Below are 17,622 nucleotides of genomic sequence, written 5' to 3' on the forward strand. Positions count from 1 at the left end.
TAATCTCCCCGCGCTGTAGACGCAGCGCTTCCGAAATCAGCTCGCAATTTAAATCCTACGTCCTACCGCTAGAAACCATACATACGCAAAAGTGAAAACTAACAAACGGATTTTAAGAAAGAACTAAATATTTTTTTTTTTTATAATTAACACATTAACAACAATATAGTTTTTTTTAAAGTTAATTCACACAGCGGCTGTAAACCAGAGAAATTAATTGATAATGATAATTATAATAAGGACTTAATTTAGAATTCTCGCGAAAATTTTTCGGTTTTCGAATTTTCTGTTTTTAATCAATTAGTTTTCTATTTGTTGTCTTTAGAAAGCGATTTGAGACAGTTCTTAAGTGTAGAAGCGTTTTTTTCAAAAACATCGTTTGCTCATAACTAGGTTGAGGCGATCGACTGCGTCCGCGCGACCGGCCCGGAGTACATGTTCAGTTACTTTTCAATTTGACTCTTTGCCTTTTGGAAAATTTCCTTCCTCAATTCTTCAAATATTCTGTTACAGTTTCAGTTTTTTTCTTGGTATTATATTTTATATAATATATAATATTAATAAATTGTAATAAGGTATGCCTAAAGAATCTGTTGCTTTTCCAATTATTTATATATTTATAATATTTATTAGTTGTTGAAAGAGAAACTGAAATGAAAAAAACAGCACTACCTAGAGTCGGGGATCTCTTTAGATGACATCGAAGCTGACTTAATTTCGCGCGTGATCTTTGACTGTTGCTGGCCCTGGGGCGGCTGTTGGGCTGTCGTCAGGCTTGCGCCGCCCCCGCCAACACCACCGCCACCTCCACCACCTCCTCCAGCAGCGGAAAAACGACCGCGACGATCCTGGGTCGAGTTTGCATTCGATTTTCCCGCCACACCACCGCAGGCTATTTTCTTCTTAATAACTGAACTAGTAAAATTTTGTGAGTGCTGTTGTTGTTGCTGCTGCTGCTGTAAGGTGTACTCGTCTACAAATTCATCTTCGAATGTCCCTAGGGTGTTGGACGACTGTTCATTCAGCTGAGCCGCTGCCGCACCGGTTAAACTATTATCGCTTTTGCGTTTCTTTCCTTCCTTATCTTTAGTGTTGGATGTATCATCACCACTTTCGTTATTTGCTTCGCTATTTACAGTATCACTGTTCGTTTCTTGTGACTCACCACGCTCCTGGTTATCGAATTCACTTTGCAATTGAATATTGGATAACGTTGACAGCATGAGAGCCTGAACATATTGAGATCTAAAACGAACCAAAAATATTAGGATTAAATTCTGTAGATGATTTTCACTCCAGATTGGGACGCTACATTTCAGAGGTATCAACTTACCGATCGGCACGATCACGTTCCAACTGTGCCAATTCGTTCTCGTCTAAGGTGGGTGTCATAAATTTCGATAGGAGAAACTGCGATTGACAATCACTCGAAGTGCTCCCTTGTGCGCCGCCAAGTCCCATCGAGGTAACCGCCAGTGGCAGCGAAGACGAATTTATCGAAATTTCACGTGTATTTATTGACGTTACAGCCATACTTGTCTGTGGTTGTTGCGAGGATGAGGACGAAACAAGGCTAAAACCACCGGCCCCGCTAGCATTTAAACCGCTCGCCCCATTACTTACTCCAGTTCCGCCAGTCCCTGAACCAGACGTCATCGCCTCCTGCATTGGAGCATTTGAATTTGATGACGATACAACTGGATGAGCTTGGCGCCGGGGCAAACGTTCGAGTTGTTGACGGGTCGCCTGAAATCGATACAAAATAAAGTCCATATCAAACGAACGTTTCAACAAAAATGACTTGTCTATAAATACACGCGTATAGAATCTATAGAATAACTGCGAACACGAAAGTTCAATTTCGTAGAAGATATTCTTTTCGTAATAATTGGAAACGGATGGCATTGTACCGGGAGAACTTGTCACATGATGTGAAATATCTCCCGCGGTTCGGTTTGAAGTTTTGACAATAAATTGACGGTAAAAAATATATCAAGGCTTACTCTGAGCATCGATTGCTAGACAAACTTTTTGTCGACACAATGGGCTTTTGAAAGAGTTATAGTACTGCCCAAAATCATCAATCACCAATTCCGGTCATACGATATTTCTGTTTATATTCTCTGCGACATTGATACCTGTTGGGAGATGGTTGAGGGGGAGCGTGAACCTCTCAATCTCGTTCCTCAGGGTTCGAGTTCCAGTCATGGATTTATTGTGTTTATCTTGCTGCTGGGAGCTTATCACTTGCACAGTAGTAAGCATGATGTTAATAAAACTGAAGCTGAGTCTGTGTGGGTGTCCTATACTTCACTTAGGAGTGAACAGGAAACACTAAGCCCACTTACCGTATGAAAAAAATTTACACAAATTCATTCTACTGAAATTTAATTACGAATTTTCCAACTATTATTTTCGATCTCCTTAATTTGAGTTATGCGGAAATCTAAGCGTAATAATCCTACGTTTATGGATATTTTAACGAAATTTATTCAACTCATATTTTCAATGTATGTATGAACACTAGGTTTTGTGACAATACCCAAATTCTCGATGTGTAAGTTCGCTATGGGAACGATCTGAACTAAGTGGGGGCTCCGTATTTATACTGTAGGAGGCATTCACTCTTCATTTCCTTAAATTAACAAGTCGAGAAACCGGAAGCTAGACGCTTCAGGTATGAAAGGTTTTGTGTATTTCTTTTATAAAGAGATTTGAGTCTGCATTTGTCCCATTAGTATGTAGCAGGTAATATATGTATATATCATGTGAAAATATCCACTTTCAAGTGATATTAACATTCAAAGTTTTAAATCTGCACAGAAGCGACAGCTTTGACCTATTGTAACTTTGTTAGTAATAGTGCGATTTTCACCAAATTTGGTAGAATTATGCTGTATGCTGTAGCCTACATTGCAAAATTTCGTGATTCTAGGGTGAACTTAAGGGGGCTTTTCCATAGTAGTCATCCTGACTAAAAAGAGAATTCCGACCCTGCGCCCCATATCGTTCGACGAGTCGATCATCGAGTCAAAATCAGCGGTAAAGTACCTCGGGTTGACTCTTGACTCAAAGATGAGCTTTTCTGAGCAAATCCAAGCAGCAGCGAACAAGGCTGCGGCTGGAGTTTCGGCGTTAAGTAGGCAAACATTGGGGGTCCTACGTCTAGTAGGCGACGTCTCCTGATGAGCTCAACGCAGTCTGTCCTGCTCTACGGCGCAGAGATATGGGCTGGCGCTCTTAAAAAGGAGGTATATCGTAAACGCCTCGCGCAAGTACAGAGACGGGGAGCTTTACGGGTGGCGTCTGCGTACCGCACTGACTTTGAACTGGCCGTGATGGTGATCGCGGGGGTGATTCCCATTGCCCTTTTTGCTAAGGAGCGTCAAGCCATATACAAGCGCAAGGGAGATGAGCCAAGGGAGAGACGAGTGGTAGCTCTCTTGGCAAAATGAAACTAGAGGCAGATGGACAGCGCGGTTCATCGGCAACCTAGGTGCGTGGCTGAATCGGAAGCATGGTGAGACTGACTATTTCCTTACCCAATTTTTAAGTGGGCATGGAGGTTTCAGTCTTACCTGCACAAGATTGGAAAGGCGCGTTCTCCGGATTGTGTGTTTTGCAATGGAGTTGTGGACGACGCCCACCACACTTTTTTTTCTTGTGGAAAGTGGGATGGGGTTCATCCGCAGCTCTATTTAAACACAGGGGATCTCTCTCCAGACAACATTGTCGAAGAGATGCTGAGGACTGCTGACAGGTGGAACCGTGTTGCCCATTACGTTCGGGCCCTTCCCGTTGCTAAGAAGATAGAACTCGACCGGTGGAGGAGCCGGATGGCAGGGGGTTCCTTGAACTGACAGTTCCCTTCCTCCTCCCCCTCCCGTTGGTGAAAGGAATTCCCTGATTTGAAGGCTCCGTGAAGCGGGAGAATTCGGGGACTACCCCGAAGTAATGTTACAAACGATTCCAGGCTAGCTCTCTGACGATGGGGAGGTGTTTAGTTGGTAGTCCGACGGGATCGGGAATCCAACACTCTGTGCGTAAATGCATTCACCTACCCATAAAAAAAGGGGGGCTTTTCCTGCCAATAACTAAAAATTACAGTAATGTACTATTATTAACTTTATTTGAACAGGTATCGGTATAGAAGGTAGTTCGGAGCCTAGGCGCCATACAGTGGCAGCTTCAGATTCTACTGTTTTCAGATTTTTCGGTTGAGTAGTTTCTGAGAATGGATCCGTTAAAAAAATGATTACTTTCAACCCCATGCACTCCACACCTTTCCAACAAATATCAAAACTACGGCTTCGAAAAGTACTAACCGAGACCTTTAATTTGATACAACACATGATTATATTTGATGAAAAAAAAAAGTACAACCCTCTTTCGACTGTTTGGGGACCACTGGTGCTCAGAGGTGGCGGCGAGGAAAATGGGGCGGCAACCCTATCTGCCAAACCAATAAAGTGGCCGAGGAGAACCTCCATAGTGGTGGCACCGGGAGACGCTGTAATCACTTTGGTTTGCCGGCCGTGATTCAGTAGGCGAATGCTCCAAAGACCTAATCAGGGCGATCAGACCCGAGTCTGCACGGGGACTCATCTGAAGTGGCAAATTGGTCACGAAACCTTACCAGGGGTATACTGGTACCATGGGAACCGGGAAAGCCCCTGGGCTCGCATACTTCGGGTGAACTCCTGTTGTGTGTGAGGACAGATCGATCATTGCGGTTGGCCCCCCTAGTGGAAGTTTCATGGTGGTTATGGTTATGCTCAAGCGAGAAGAGACCTTCGGGCCTCGACGTGGTGTTGCGTATCAACACGGGTGCCGTACTCCATAGTTCGGTAGAGATTTAGGTAATTCTTGCATCCACCAGTATGAATGCTAAGCCATGCACTTGGTATAGACTGGTGCCGTTGTTGCTTGTCTCAGCGGGGCTCTTATTGTGGTCACAAAATCAATCCGTGTCTTAAGAGGACCGTAGGATTAAGTCTCACGACAAGTGCCTACGTAAAACACCATGGGCTTCACTGTATGGGGCCCCCTCCCCCCTAAATTCGACGTAAAGGGATGTAACTCACTATATGCGTGAGCGTTCACAGTTCCCACTTTTCTACCAAATTTGGTGCCAATCGCTATAACCGTCTCCGAAAAAAATGCATGTGACGGACGGACAGACAGACAGACAGTTAACCGGTAATAAGGTTTTGTGTTTACACAAAACCTTAAAAATGGATTTGACCATTAGTTTGTTAATTTAGTTTGGCGATATTATTATTACTGTACTGTCCCATATGACTATTGCACGTCCTGCCGCTTGGCAATTTTTCCCATGTGGCAGTTTAAGCAGCAATGTATAGTAACCGCGGTTTTGCGACGGGAGCGAAATCTCATTCGTCTCTTTCTGAATTAATTTGCTCAAATAATGCATTTCCTAATGTGCAATTCCCCTAATGTTCGCCGCAGATTGCACATTAATGAATGCATTTGTGTCCGGATAGCTCAGTGGTTAGAGCACTGGGTTGTCATACGGAAGGCCGTGATTCAAATCTCGCTGGTGGCAGTGGGATTTGTATCGTGACTTGACTTCGGATACCAGTCGACTCAGCTGTTAATGAGTACCTGAGTCAAATCAATGCTGACCACATTGCCTCCTACAGTATATTGTAGTGTACCGTTACCGTCTTGAATGAAGTACTCTAACACACTTCAAAGTGAATTAATCTTGACAGAGGGGAATGATTTGCCGCATCTGTAGGCACACGCACATGTTACTGCAACATAAACTCAAGAGATTTCAAGGCCAAAGTAGCAGCATGGGGAACGGTTCTCGAGAAAACAGCTGGACGGTGGCGAAAAAGAACACCTGGACTCACGGAGGCCTAGAGGAGAGTTTTTTGGAAATTGTGGGAGAAAGAACAGCTGAACTGACGGAGGGCGAAGAAGAAAAGATTGTTCGGGCCTTTGAAGAAAGCGGAATTAGAAGAGGAACCAAAGACGGGAGCAGCGCGCAGTGCGAATTAGTGCGATTTCTCGAGTACTTGTGAAATACTTCCACTAACTGTGAAGAAATTCCCGGTAAATATTGATTCGATTCTGGCTACTTGTCGCCAAATCCGCCAGTGCCACTTTCCTGCAGTGCCTAATTTCCTAAGAATTAGCGTGAGCCCGTCGCGTTAGCGAATACCTGTATCTTGGAGTTGATAGCGCGCGCTCCTGTGGCCAGTTAATACGTGGGTTCGGCGGTTAATAATTCCAGAAATAAATATTCCGGGCACAGCCACCTTCAAAAAAGTGATAAAAAGGGAAGATGCTCAGCGATACAACATCTCGTGAATATCATTGTTTCCTGGATGCCTTCCGAGAAACAAATTGAGCAATTCGAACAAAAAGTGATTGCTAGAGCCTGCGGTTTGTGGCGTTTTTAAGGGTTTGTTTGCAAAAAAAAACCTTATTAAAATCGGTTCAATATCTGTCTGTCTATCATACGCACTTTTCTCGGAAACGGCTATACCGATTGACACGAAATTTGATGGGAAGGTGGGAACTGTGAATGCCCAAACATGCAGTGAGTGATATTCTTTTAGGTTGAGATTTAGCGGGGTCCCCATACATGTAAAATCATCACCAACGGCGCAACAACCGGTATGCGGTCTAGGTTTGCCTTAATAAGGAACTCCAGACATCCCGGTTTTACGCCGAGGACCACCAATTCGATATCCCTAAAAGCTGTCTGGCGTCCTGACCTACGCCATCTTAGGCAGGGTCTGCCTCGTCTTCTTTTTCTACCATAGATATTGCCCTTATAAACTTTGCGGGTGGGATCATCCTCATCCATATGGATTACGTGACCCGCCCACCGTAACCTATTGAGCCGGATTTTATCCACAACCGGACGGTCATGGTATCGCTCATAGATTTCGTCGTTATGTAGGCTACGGAATCGTCCATCCTCATGTAGGGGGTCGAAAATTCTTCGGAACATTCTTCTCTCGAACGCGGCCAAGAGTTCGCAATTCTTCTTGCTCAGAACCCAAGTCTTCGAGGAATGCATGAGGACTGGCAAGATCATCGTCTTGTACAGTAAGAGCTTTGACCCTAGGGTGAGACGTTTCGAACGGAACAGTTTTTGTAAGCTGAAATAGGCTCTGTTGGCTGACAACAACCGTGCGCGGATTTCCTCATCGTAGCTGTTATCGGTTGTGATTTTCGACCCTAGATAGGAGAAATTTTCAACGGACTCAAAGTTGTATTCTCCTATCCTTATTCTTCCTGTTTGACCAGTGTGGTTCGATGTTGTTGGGTGGTAGATTTTCGATGCTGACGTTGCCAACATATACTTTGTCTTGCCTTCATTGATGTGCAACCCAAGATCTCGCGCCGCCTGCTCGATTTGGATAAAGGCAGTTTGTACGTCTCGGGTGGTTCTTCCCATGATGTCGATATCGTCAGTATAGGCCAGTAGTTGGGTGGACTTAAAGAGAACCGTACCTCTTGCATTTACCTCAGCATTACGGATCACTTTCTCAAGTCCAGGTTAAAGAGGACGCATAATAGGGCATCCCATTGTCGTAGACCGTTGTTGATGTCGAACGGTCTTGAGAGTGATCCTGCTGCTTTTATCTGGCCTCGCACATTGGTCAGAGTCAGCCTAGTCAGTCTTATCAGTTTCGAAATATAAGCCTTATAAACGTTCACGCCCATACAGAGGAGACTGCAAAGTCGGAGAAGGACACTTTCTACGAGGCAGTTGAGCGGACCCTCGAAGCCTGTCCCAAGTATGATATCAAAATCATACTTGGAGATTTCAACAGTCAAGTAGGGACGGAGCCTGTATTAAGGGATACGTTGGCTCTCATAGCTTACATAGGGATACAAATGATAACGGATTGCGCATTATCCAATTAGCAATATCACACGAAATTGTTGTTGGAAGTACCTGGTTTGCGCGGAAAGCGGTTCACCAACATACGAAGGGACCACGTTCAACCAAATTAACCACGTGCTCATTGAACGCCGCCACCTCTCAGCCTTGATGAATGTCAGAACATATAGGGGAGCCAATATAGACTCGGACCACTATCTTGTTGGCATGGTGCTCCGAGCTCGAATTACGACACAATCCCCTCTGACAATCAGGTGAGTATGAATACTGAAGCCATCCATAACAAAGCCCTCTGCGACACCTATAAGAGGGAAATGGATGCCGCAATAACCGCAATCAACAGAGGTTCTGGAGATGAAGCATCAACAAATGATCCTCACAACCATCTGAAGAACGTTATCATCGATACGGCCACAAAGATACTTGGCCCCAGCCGCAAAAAAAGTCGGAACGGCTGGTTTGACGATGTAAGTAAGCTAGCTATGGAACGGAAGAATGCTTCATACCGAGTAATGTTGCATTCTCAAAGAATGCGGGCACGCGCAGAGACTTATCACGAACTCCGTCGAGCGGAGAAGGAACTTCACAGACAGAAAAAGGAAGCCTGAGAGAACCAACCAGTCTGTGAACTAGAAAAGTACAGGGAGCAACCGCACCAGGCGCGGAAGTTTTACCAACAAGTCAGCAGGGTCAAGCTTTATACACTTCGATGCTCATCCTGCCGAGACAAAGAGAGAAATCTGATTTCCGACAGAATGGGCACATTGGAGCGGTGGGTTGAGTAATTTGATGAACTACTGAACAACTAGAACATCGGCGAGTTGGAGGTCCCGCCAACTGAAGATGACGGACAAATACTGCCACCACCAAGTATAAAAGAAACAGTCTGTGCAATTCATCGGCTTAAAAACCATAAGTCGCCAGGAGCCGACGGAATTACAGCCAAATTGGTTAAATATGGAGGCGACCAATTACAGCAAGTGGTTCATTAACTTGTACTCAAGGTGTGGGACTGCCAATCAATGCCTGACGAATGGCAAAGAGCAATTATCTGTTCCATACATAAAAAATGAGATATCACATAGTGCAGCAATTATAGAGGTATCATGTTGCTGAGTACCATCTATAAAATATTCTCCGCTATTTTGCTAGGTCGAATAGCCTCATACGCACAGACCATCATTGGCCCATACCAAACTCTTGGAATATGAACATCAGCTGCACCACCTTTTCATCGACTTTAAAGCCGCCATGAGAGAATTCGGTATCCCAACGGAATTAATAAGGCTGACCCTGACCAATGTGCGAGGTCAGATAAAAGCAGCAGGATTACTCTCGAGACCATTCGACATCAACTACGGTTAAAGCAAGAGGATGCCCTATCATGCGCCCTCTTTAACCTGGCCCTGGAGAAAGTGATTCGTGATGCTGAGGTAAATGCGAGGGGTACGATCCTCTTTAAGTCCAGCCAACTACTGGCTTATGCTGACGATATCGACATCATGGGAAGAACGATCCGAGACGTACAAACTGCCTTCATCCAGATCGAGCAGGCGGCGATTGGCGCGAGATCTTGTGCTGCACATTAATGAAGGCAAGACAAAATATATAGTGGCAACATCAGCACCAAAACCAACCAACAACATCAAACCGCACTGGTCAAACGGGAAGAATAAAGATAGGAAACTACAACTTTGAAACCGTTAATAATTTCTCCTATCTAGGCTCGAAAATCACAACCGATAACAGCAACGACAATGAAATCCACGCACGGTTGTTGGCAACCAACAGAGCCTATTTAAGCTTACAAAAATTGTTCCGCTCGAAAAGTCTCACAAGACAATGATCTTGCCAGTCCTCATGTATTCCTCGGAGACTTGGGTTCTTAGCAAAAAAAATTGCGAACTCTTGGCCGCGTTCGAGAGAAGAATCCTCCGAAGAATTTTTGGCCCCCTACATGAGGATGGACGATCCCGTAGCCTACATAACGACGAAATCTATGGGCGATACCATGACCGGTTGTGGATAAAATCCGAGTCAATAGGTTACTGTGGGCGGGTCACTTAATCCGTATGGATGAGGATGATCCCACCAAAAAGTCTATAAGGACAATATCTATGGTAGAAAAAGAAGACGAGACGGACCCTGCACGAGACGGAACTATGGCGTAGGCCAGGATGCCAGGCAGCTTTTAAGGGTATCGAATTGGTGAACCCCGGCGCAAAGCCGGGATGTCTAGAGTTCCTTATTAAGGCGGGTCTAAACCGAATACCGGTTGTTGCGCTGTTGATGATAAAGAATCATGGGTTCGATTCAATAGAATCTGAGGCATTGGATGGGAGGGCTAGGAGTTTTTACCATGAAGGATCTATAAGACCGAGAGCATGTATCCTGATGTTAAGACGGTTAAATGCAGCCAAGCTGATATAGTTCTGTTTCCAGGACCTAGTTACGGTTATCTTACACTGCTAGATTAATGGCGAGAGGAAAAACATCATAGTTGCCTTTACCCTATTATTCTTTACGTCATCCTCCAACGAAAGAACTAAGGGATGTGGCAGCGTATGCGGAACAAGTGGCCTCAAACTCTCAATAGATACAACACGGTCTTGAGAGTGAATCTAAATAAAACTGAATTTTCAACGACCGACCCCCATGAAACAGGCATAATCACTGTCAATGGCAGTGACTTGTCCAGAACTGAGCAATTTAAATATTTCGGGTCAATGATATCTGCCAATGGAGAACTGCGTTATGAAATTGCTTTACGCATTAGCGCAACCTGGATGAAGTGGCGTTCCACCACTGATTTTCTTTGGGATCGACATATCAGCGAACGTCTCAAAACTAAAATTTGCCGCAATGCCGTCCGTCCTGTCGTCCTCTATTGTTCTGAGTGTTGGCCGACTATAAAAGACAATGAACGCCGTCAATCGAAAATGGAGACGAAGATGTTGCATTGGACTAGTGGCGTGACACATTTTGATTACATCGGAAATGAGGATATCTGCGAACTATTAGGGTTGCAACGATCGTGGAAAAATTGCAAGAGAGGCGTCTTCGATGGTATGGTTACTTGCCACACTTGCCAAGATTGGTCTGAACATGGAAGTCGGTGGTAAGTGACAAAAGATCAGTCGAAACAACGGTGGCTTCATACGGTAGATGGCCTCGTGATCGATCACGATGAGCCGACCCCGCTTGCGAACGGGACAAAGGCTGAAGAAAATGAAGAAGACCGACGTAATTCTTCTTCCATGTTTTAGTATCCTCCTCCTTTAGTATCCTCCCAGGGTACTTCTATCAGACGAAATAGCGATGGCGAATTTAGTGCTAGTAAGCGTGAAACGGTATCGAATAAATTGTGGAATATTTACTAACTATCTAACTTATTTAGTCATCCCTTCAAAACGAACTAACAATGAGGAGCCCATTCATCGCTCACTCCACGAACCCATCGCTATAAGAAATCTTATTAACGCAATTTTACACTCATCTCATAGCTTGTTAATAAAACCATCTGCTATAGCTTGTGTATCACTTTTTAAAATGAAATCCTACTATGCGTGATAATATTTCAATAATGAAACATCAATACTCACCGAGACTTGTTGTCGTTCTAACTGAATTTGCATTTGTAGTTGTTGCAGCTGCGAGGGTTGGGGTGCTCCACGTCTTACTCCAGATAATTGCGATAAAAGCTCTGCTATTGGATCAACTGATTCCCGACCTGATGGCGACAATGCGGATGAACTGAAATGCATATTTGATCGTCTCGATCGGGTCCCACCCAATGCTCGTCCTGGAATCCGACGTACACCGCCATGACGAATTGCTGAAGGCTCATCGTATAGTCAGTTGGTTAAGGAAAATTTCTTGTGAACAATATATCAAAAATTGATGTTTTTATGATCAACTGTAAGAAGAAACCAACGAATTGGTTATGCAAAATTTTAAAAAAGGATATCAGAAATGAGATAAGATCTCGGGGTCCTGTACGATGTTCTAATGTTAAATGACCAGCAAAATCGTCTGTGACTAGATTTGGTTCGCCACCTGGTAGACCGGCACAAACTGGACATACAACTTCCAATCCGGTGTCTGTATGTTCAGCGCCCACGTGTTCTATCAGACTGGCATCACTAAAACCCATTTTTTTACAGTACGGGCAAGTATAACTTTGAGGTTGTTCTGAATTAAGCATTTCACCACCAAAATACATATCCATATCGGTTCTAGTTAGGAGGCACTGCATTGGATGATCCGTTGAGTGCCGGGTGCTTGTAGCACCCTCCTCATAACAATCGGCACACAGGTCATAATCGAAGCATATAAGGCATTTGTAACGTTTGCCACTAAAGTTGCTTTTCAGACACGAATCACAGCTGACACCTGAAATTAGATAATGAGAAAGATGAAAGACCAAAAGTTCATTAAGTATGTTCAAAATAAAGTGGCATGCTCCAGAGAATTTGTAGTCTGCCTTATTCGACACCGATTTATGTTGGTGCTATGAAACAAAAAAAAAACCTTAAATGCAGACAAATAGGCAGACGAGTAAAACGTGGGCAGACAAATAGATTTAACAAAAATATCACGAAAATAATGATGGAGGAGAGCATCCTAATTAGTTTGCTAATCAATTGGTTAAATAAACCTAATTGCTCTAGACCCTGTCACGAAAATTCATTAAGCGGACGGTCCTAGAAATCCTGATATATTTGTTGACACTTTTACTATATAGCCCTCCAAAGTCTGCAATGGAAAAGCATTTTCTGGATCCAAAGTGTAAATATTTTTTCGGAATGCAGAAGACTGCATATAGCGACCAGAAATGCTCTGAATTGAGTCCTTTTTTCACTGGACTCCAAGAAGAATATTCTTCCCTGTAGAGAAGGGAAGAAATCTTAATACAAGAACTAGACTTGATACATTCTGCTCCAATCGTTGAGCATTTATGAATTGAAATCTCTAGTTTGTTGATCTACTCCACATTCATCAAGTGAAGTGAAGTGATCCAGGGTTCATGTACCAAGTCCTGAATTCCTAATAACTTTGAAACAAGAGGGGAAGTAGGCCTAACGCGTGATATCAATTACTTCATGTTTTTATACTTTTATGTCACTTCTCCTTCAGCAGTCAAGCTATGCGGGCGTCCCGAAAAGGGCTACAAAATATAGGTATTCACCATACTATCCGGATAGAAAGTTAACCAAATCTTATGGCGGTCCAGTGCCCATCCATATTCTCAGAAGTTACTCAGTATATCTGCCGTCAGGTCAGCAAGATAGCTATCCTACTGTCGAAGGACAGCCAAATCATGTGAGCGGTCGATGTTGAACTTCGCGGGTCTCCCCAACCTTGTGAGAAGTGGCGGACGCAATACGTAATCCCTTTCAAGCCAATATCAGCGCCACACATGTTGCGCACATCCAGGAGACTGCTGCTAAATGTACGGCTCATTGCTAAGTGGTCGATCTGATTGCTGGTGCGGCGTCGGCCAGTTGAAAGCCAACTGATCTTATAGTAGACCTTGTGCTCGAACAGTGTGCCACCAATGACAAGGCAAGGAAAGTTACAGACCTCCCACCATTATCGTTGCGGTCACCAAGCCCGTTTTTCGCCCTCACACTGTCCGAGCAAAGTGTTGGCAGATCCACTAAACCAACGAACTATGAATACGTTTGGACCAAATGCGGATGGCATAGGGAATTCTTCAATCTAAAACAAATTTTCAAGAACAACGACTCCTGCATGGCCTTTTTAAGTTTTATCTAAAACAAAACCGTCTTAAAATCGTTTTACTGTCTGCCTGCCCGTTCGTCTGTCTTTCTTTTGAAGGAGGTGGAAATCTTCAAAAGATTATAGTCAGGGACGCTGTGGAACCTTTAGGTATTACATCACGAAGCAGAGTTAGCTTACTTTAACTAGGCCTCCTTCCGTCTGCCCGCAGTGTTCGTAACCGCGTCTTCCTCACTTCTTCTGCTTTTCGCAGTTTATCCTGAATTGCTGCGATCATGAAATTGATCGCATCCCTTCTGGTAAGCTACCATTCTCCGGACATTTTCTGGTGATAGCACTTCACCTAGAGTTTCCTCTAGGTCCCTCCTTCCTTCCATGAACCTAGAACATTGGAAGAATACGTGCGGGACCCCGTCGCAGTTTGGACAATTAGGTGAAGTGGCCGGGTCGGTGAGATTATAATTAATCACACCTGTAAGTCGAACGACCCTTTTCTAACTGGTACCATCGCTGTTGCCATCTGCTTATGGATCTCTGCCTTTCAGCTTTTTTCACCAGCGGTAAAGAAGAGATGGACCTGGTACTATATATGTTTATCGTCTCGGTTGTCAGGATGTCAATCGGCATCATTCCCGAGGTGACGAACGCTACATCATCTGCGACGGTCCTGAAGGCAGAACACACCCTTAAGGCTATTCTTCTGTAGATCGCACTCAGTTTACGTGCATTGCCTAAAACACGGAACCACAAACTGGGACTGCATACAGCATGACAGAACTCACCACCCTGGTTATGAGCAGCATGCAAGTAAGCCGCGGTCCTCCTACGTTCGGCATCATCTTTGACAGAGCCATACTGTGGTGGATACGCTTAGTGATGAGGACCGCTTCCATCTTTTCCTTCGCGAGTGCCAGTCCAGCACTCTCTAACCAAGCCTTAGCAACACTGATTGCTTCGCTTGAGTACAACTCAGCATCCTCGAGATGCTTTGCGACCACAACCAGTGGTATATCGTCGGTGTAACTCACCACCGTGGCCGCCTCTGTAACCGGAAGGTTAAGAACATCATTATATATTATGTTCCACAGTGGTGGGCCCATCACAGAGCCCTGTGAGACACCCGCGGAGACAATGTACTTCTTGGGTCTATCATCGGTATTACACCAGAGTGACCGCTCTTACAAACAGCTATCGATAATGGCAGCGAGGTAGGTGGCAACACCAATCGTAGGCACAGACTTTCGTATAATGTTCCAATTGACAGAGTTGAATGCATTCCTCACATCCAGGATCACTACCACACAATATTTGCTGATACAACCCCTTCCGTGAATTGCATTTTCGGCCAAGTCAGTAACCATTTTGATGGCATCGATGGTTGATCTGGCTTTACGGAACCCATAATGCCTATCTGAAAGGCTCCCTTGGCTCTCAACGACTAGGAGTAATCTATTATAAATAACCCGCTCCAACATTTTCCCCATAGTGTCTAGAAGACATATGGGTCTATAGGAGGACGGTTCCCCTGGAGGTTTGCCATCTTTAAGCAACAGCTTCTGCCGCTTCCTTGGTGCAGGAAAGATACCCTCGGGCATGCACGTTTCGAACAGCTCCGCGAACATATCTGGTCTACATTTGACGAGACTTTGCTGTGGCCCATTCGACTGCAAATATTAGCTCGTCCCTTGTGACTGGTGACTCGGCGTCACATTCACGGGGCGTTGGAAAGTGTCAGTACCCCATCGTGGTGAGGGAATAACCACTGGATTATTTTCAACAGAGCATAGGGCACGTGATCTGCGGAGATGAACGGCCTCTGAGTCGTCCTGTCACAATTTTATAGGACCTACCCTACGGATTTATGTCCACTTCCAAACAGAGCTCCTTAAAACATTCCCTCTTACTTCGCTGGATGGCAAGCTTGGGGTTCTTCGAGGCTTCCGTATAGACATGCTCTTTTTACCCTTGATCGATCCTACCTATTCCCCTATTGTCTGGCTGGATGGCAAATCAATCAAAGTCTGGCAAGTTCACTATTCAACCAATAATTGGCTCTTCTAGCGGTGAATCAGCATCTCCTAGGTATCAACGCGTCACATGCTTTAGAGATGCTTTATGTGACATGGAGAATTCTGTCCGTGGAGGTTCCTCCTTTGCTAGGCAGGTCTAACCACACACCACAAATCAGGGTAATAATCTCAGACAAACGCAATGCGGACCACATTGGCTCCTATAGGGTACTGTAATCTTGTAGTGTACCGTAACGATCTTGAATGAAGTGTTGCACCAACGATTATTATTATTTGCCGTACTGTTATACGATTGATACGCATTGATTACCGGTACATGTACATTTGTGCATGCTTGACATCATTTACTGAAATCGAGGGATGAACTTGAAATCTCTCCATCTGCCTATCAACAAGACTCGGTCAGGAGGGTCAAAGCTCACTCCGGCTCAACTCGTGCAAGGCATACCACGAAGGTACTGACGCAAGTGGAAACAGCACTTTATAGTGATGAGGTCGTTACAAAGGAAAACTCAGTATTGGTAGACAGAATGACTCTCTTCTCCACCGGAAAAAATGTGAGCCTAAACAGGTCTACTCCTTCAGATTCCTCCGAATAAAAAAAAAGTTGAAAAAAGTGGGTTTGTTAGTCCTCTTTGACACTAACGAAAACACGTTGAGAAACCAAAAAAACAATTTAATCTTGCATCCCCTAGAATTACGTATGCATGGTTTGGAATAGTATCCAGGGTACCACTGTCCCATCCACTGCCAAAAGGAATAATTGAAAGATTCTGTGTCTGACATAAAAGCAGCGAGGGTAATACGACTCAACCATCGAAAGACGGATAGCTCCCCGAAATCCGTCCCATTGAAAACAATAAAACTTGTGAACAGAACTCCCAGAAAACATCATTTGATTACACTAGGGTCTCTGTTCTGTATTACATCTCGAAGCATTAGCAATGTTACAAGTGTGAATATATAGGTCATACAAGTAAGACCTGCACTCTCCCCCTCGGACACCACCTTGTCGAGGTGGGGGAGCTTGTGGTAGTTTACTACTACACTAAAGGTGTCCAGAAACACATGGAAATAGAAACAAAGGATTGTAACTCTCCAAGTGGTAAGAAGTCACACATTTCGAATCCACCCGCTACTTTGAAAAATCAGGTCGTGACCGAGGCACGGATTTTGGAAGCCTCACCGAATATATGTTCCCTCACGGAGAAATCTGTGGAAGACAGGCTCTCCACTTCAGTGGAAAATCTACACCCGGTGTCTACGGGGCGGTCAGCCAGAAAGGATAGTACAGCAGCTTCCTTAATGAGAGGAACTGGAAATCTGACTACAACCAGCCTGTCTCTTCTAAAATACGGGAGAGGAGGGCTCGGCAGAACGAAACTTTTGCCGCCAAGGAGAAGGGACTACAGGCTTGCCTGTCAGGAGCTTCTCCTCCGCCTGTACTCGGAAAAACGGAAGTAAGGGAAGCTGGTAATGTGGACGCAACTAGTCTAACGCCGGTATGTGAAAACAGATCCATGCAGCCCGGACACTGTGAAACTGGAAGGGCTTCTAGCCGACGACAACGGAAGGCACTGTGAAAGAAGGCGAAGTTTCTTGGGAATGAGGACATGGACGTTGCTACACCACCAATTGTGGCGATATCCAGAAAAAACGGATGCAAGAAGTCGAAACTTTTGGCGGAAAGTGAGGACAAGCTGGTAACCCCGGTGAGATCCACACTGAACGCAGCAGACTTTTCAATTAGCGGTGGTTTTTATATTAGACTAAACTTATGACTACAAACATAAGTGTTAGTCAAATCAACCTACAGCATGCCAAAGCTTCTTCCTATCTACTCGCGACAAAGCTGGCAAAGTTGCAGGACTGCCCTTATATATATATATATATATATTTGGTTCAAGAACCATAGGTTCGTTTTAACAGAATCTGTGGTATTGAATCAGTCAAAAGAACTAG

The 17,622-nt window shown here is 44.5% G+C and overlaps 1 protein-coding gene across 1 annotated transcript in view; it reads right to left on the minus strand.

The window, feature by feature from the left end:
* Nucleotides 1-6: 6 nt before the first annotated feature.
* Nucleotides 7-17,622, minus strand: part of LOC119660446 (E3 ubiquitin-protein ligase Kcmf1) — a 29,686-nt gene continuing 12,070 nt past the window's right edge. Inside the window, exons 2-5 of the mRNA XM_038068999.1 lie at nucleotides 11,856-12,280; nucleotides 11,491-11,736; nucleotides 1,334-1,746; nucleotides 7-1,245 (exon numbers count right to left, since the gene is read on the minus strand). Coding sequence (XP_037924927.1) covers nucleotides 669-1,245; nucleotides 1,334-1,746; nucleotides 11,491-11,736; nucleotides 11,856-12,280 — 1,661 coding nt within the window. The 3' untranslated portion in view covers nucleotides 7-668. The remainder of the gene's footprint in view (nucleotides 1,246-1,333; nucleotides 1,747-11,490; nucleotides 11,737-11,855; nucleotides 12,281-17,622) is intronic.

Source organism: Hermetia illucens, chromosome 6 (genome assembly GCF_905115235.1).
Source record: "Hermetia illucens chromosome 6, iHerIll2.2.curated.20191125, whole genome shotgun sequence".
NCBI lineage: Eukaryota > Metazoa > Arthropoda > Insecta > Diptera > Stratiomyidae > Hermetia > Hermetia illucens.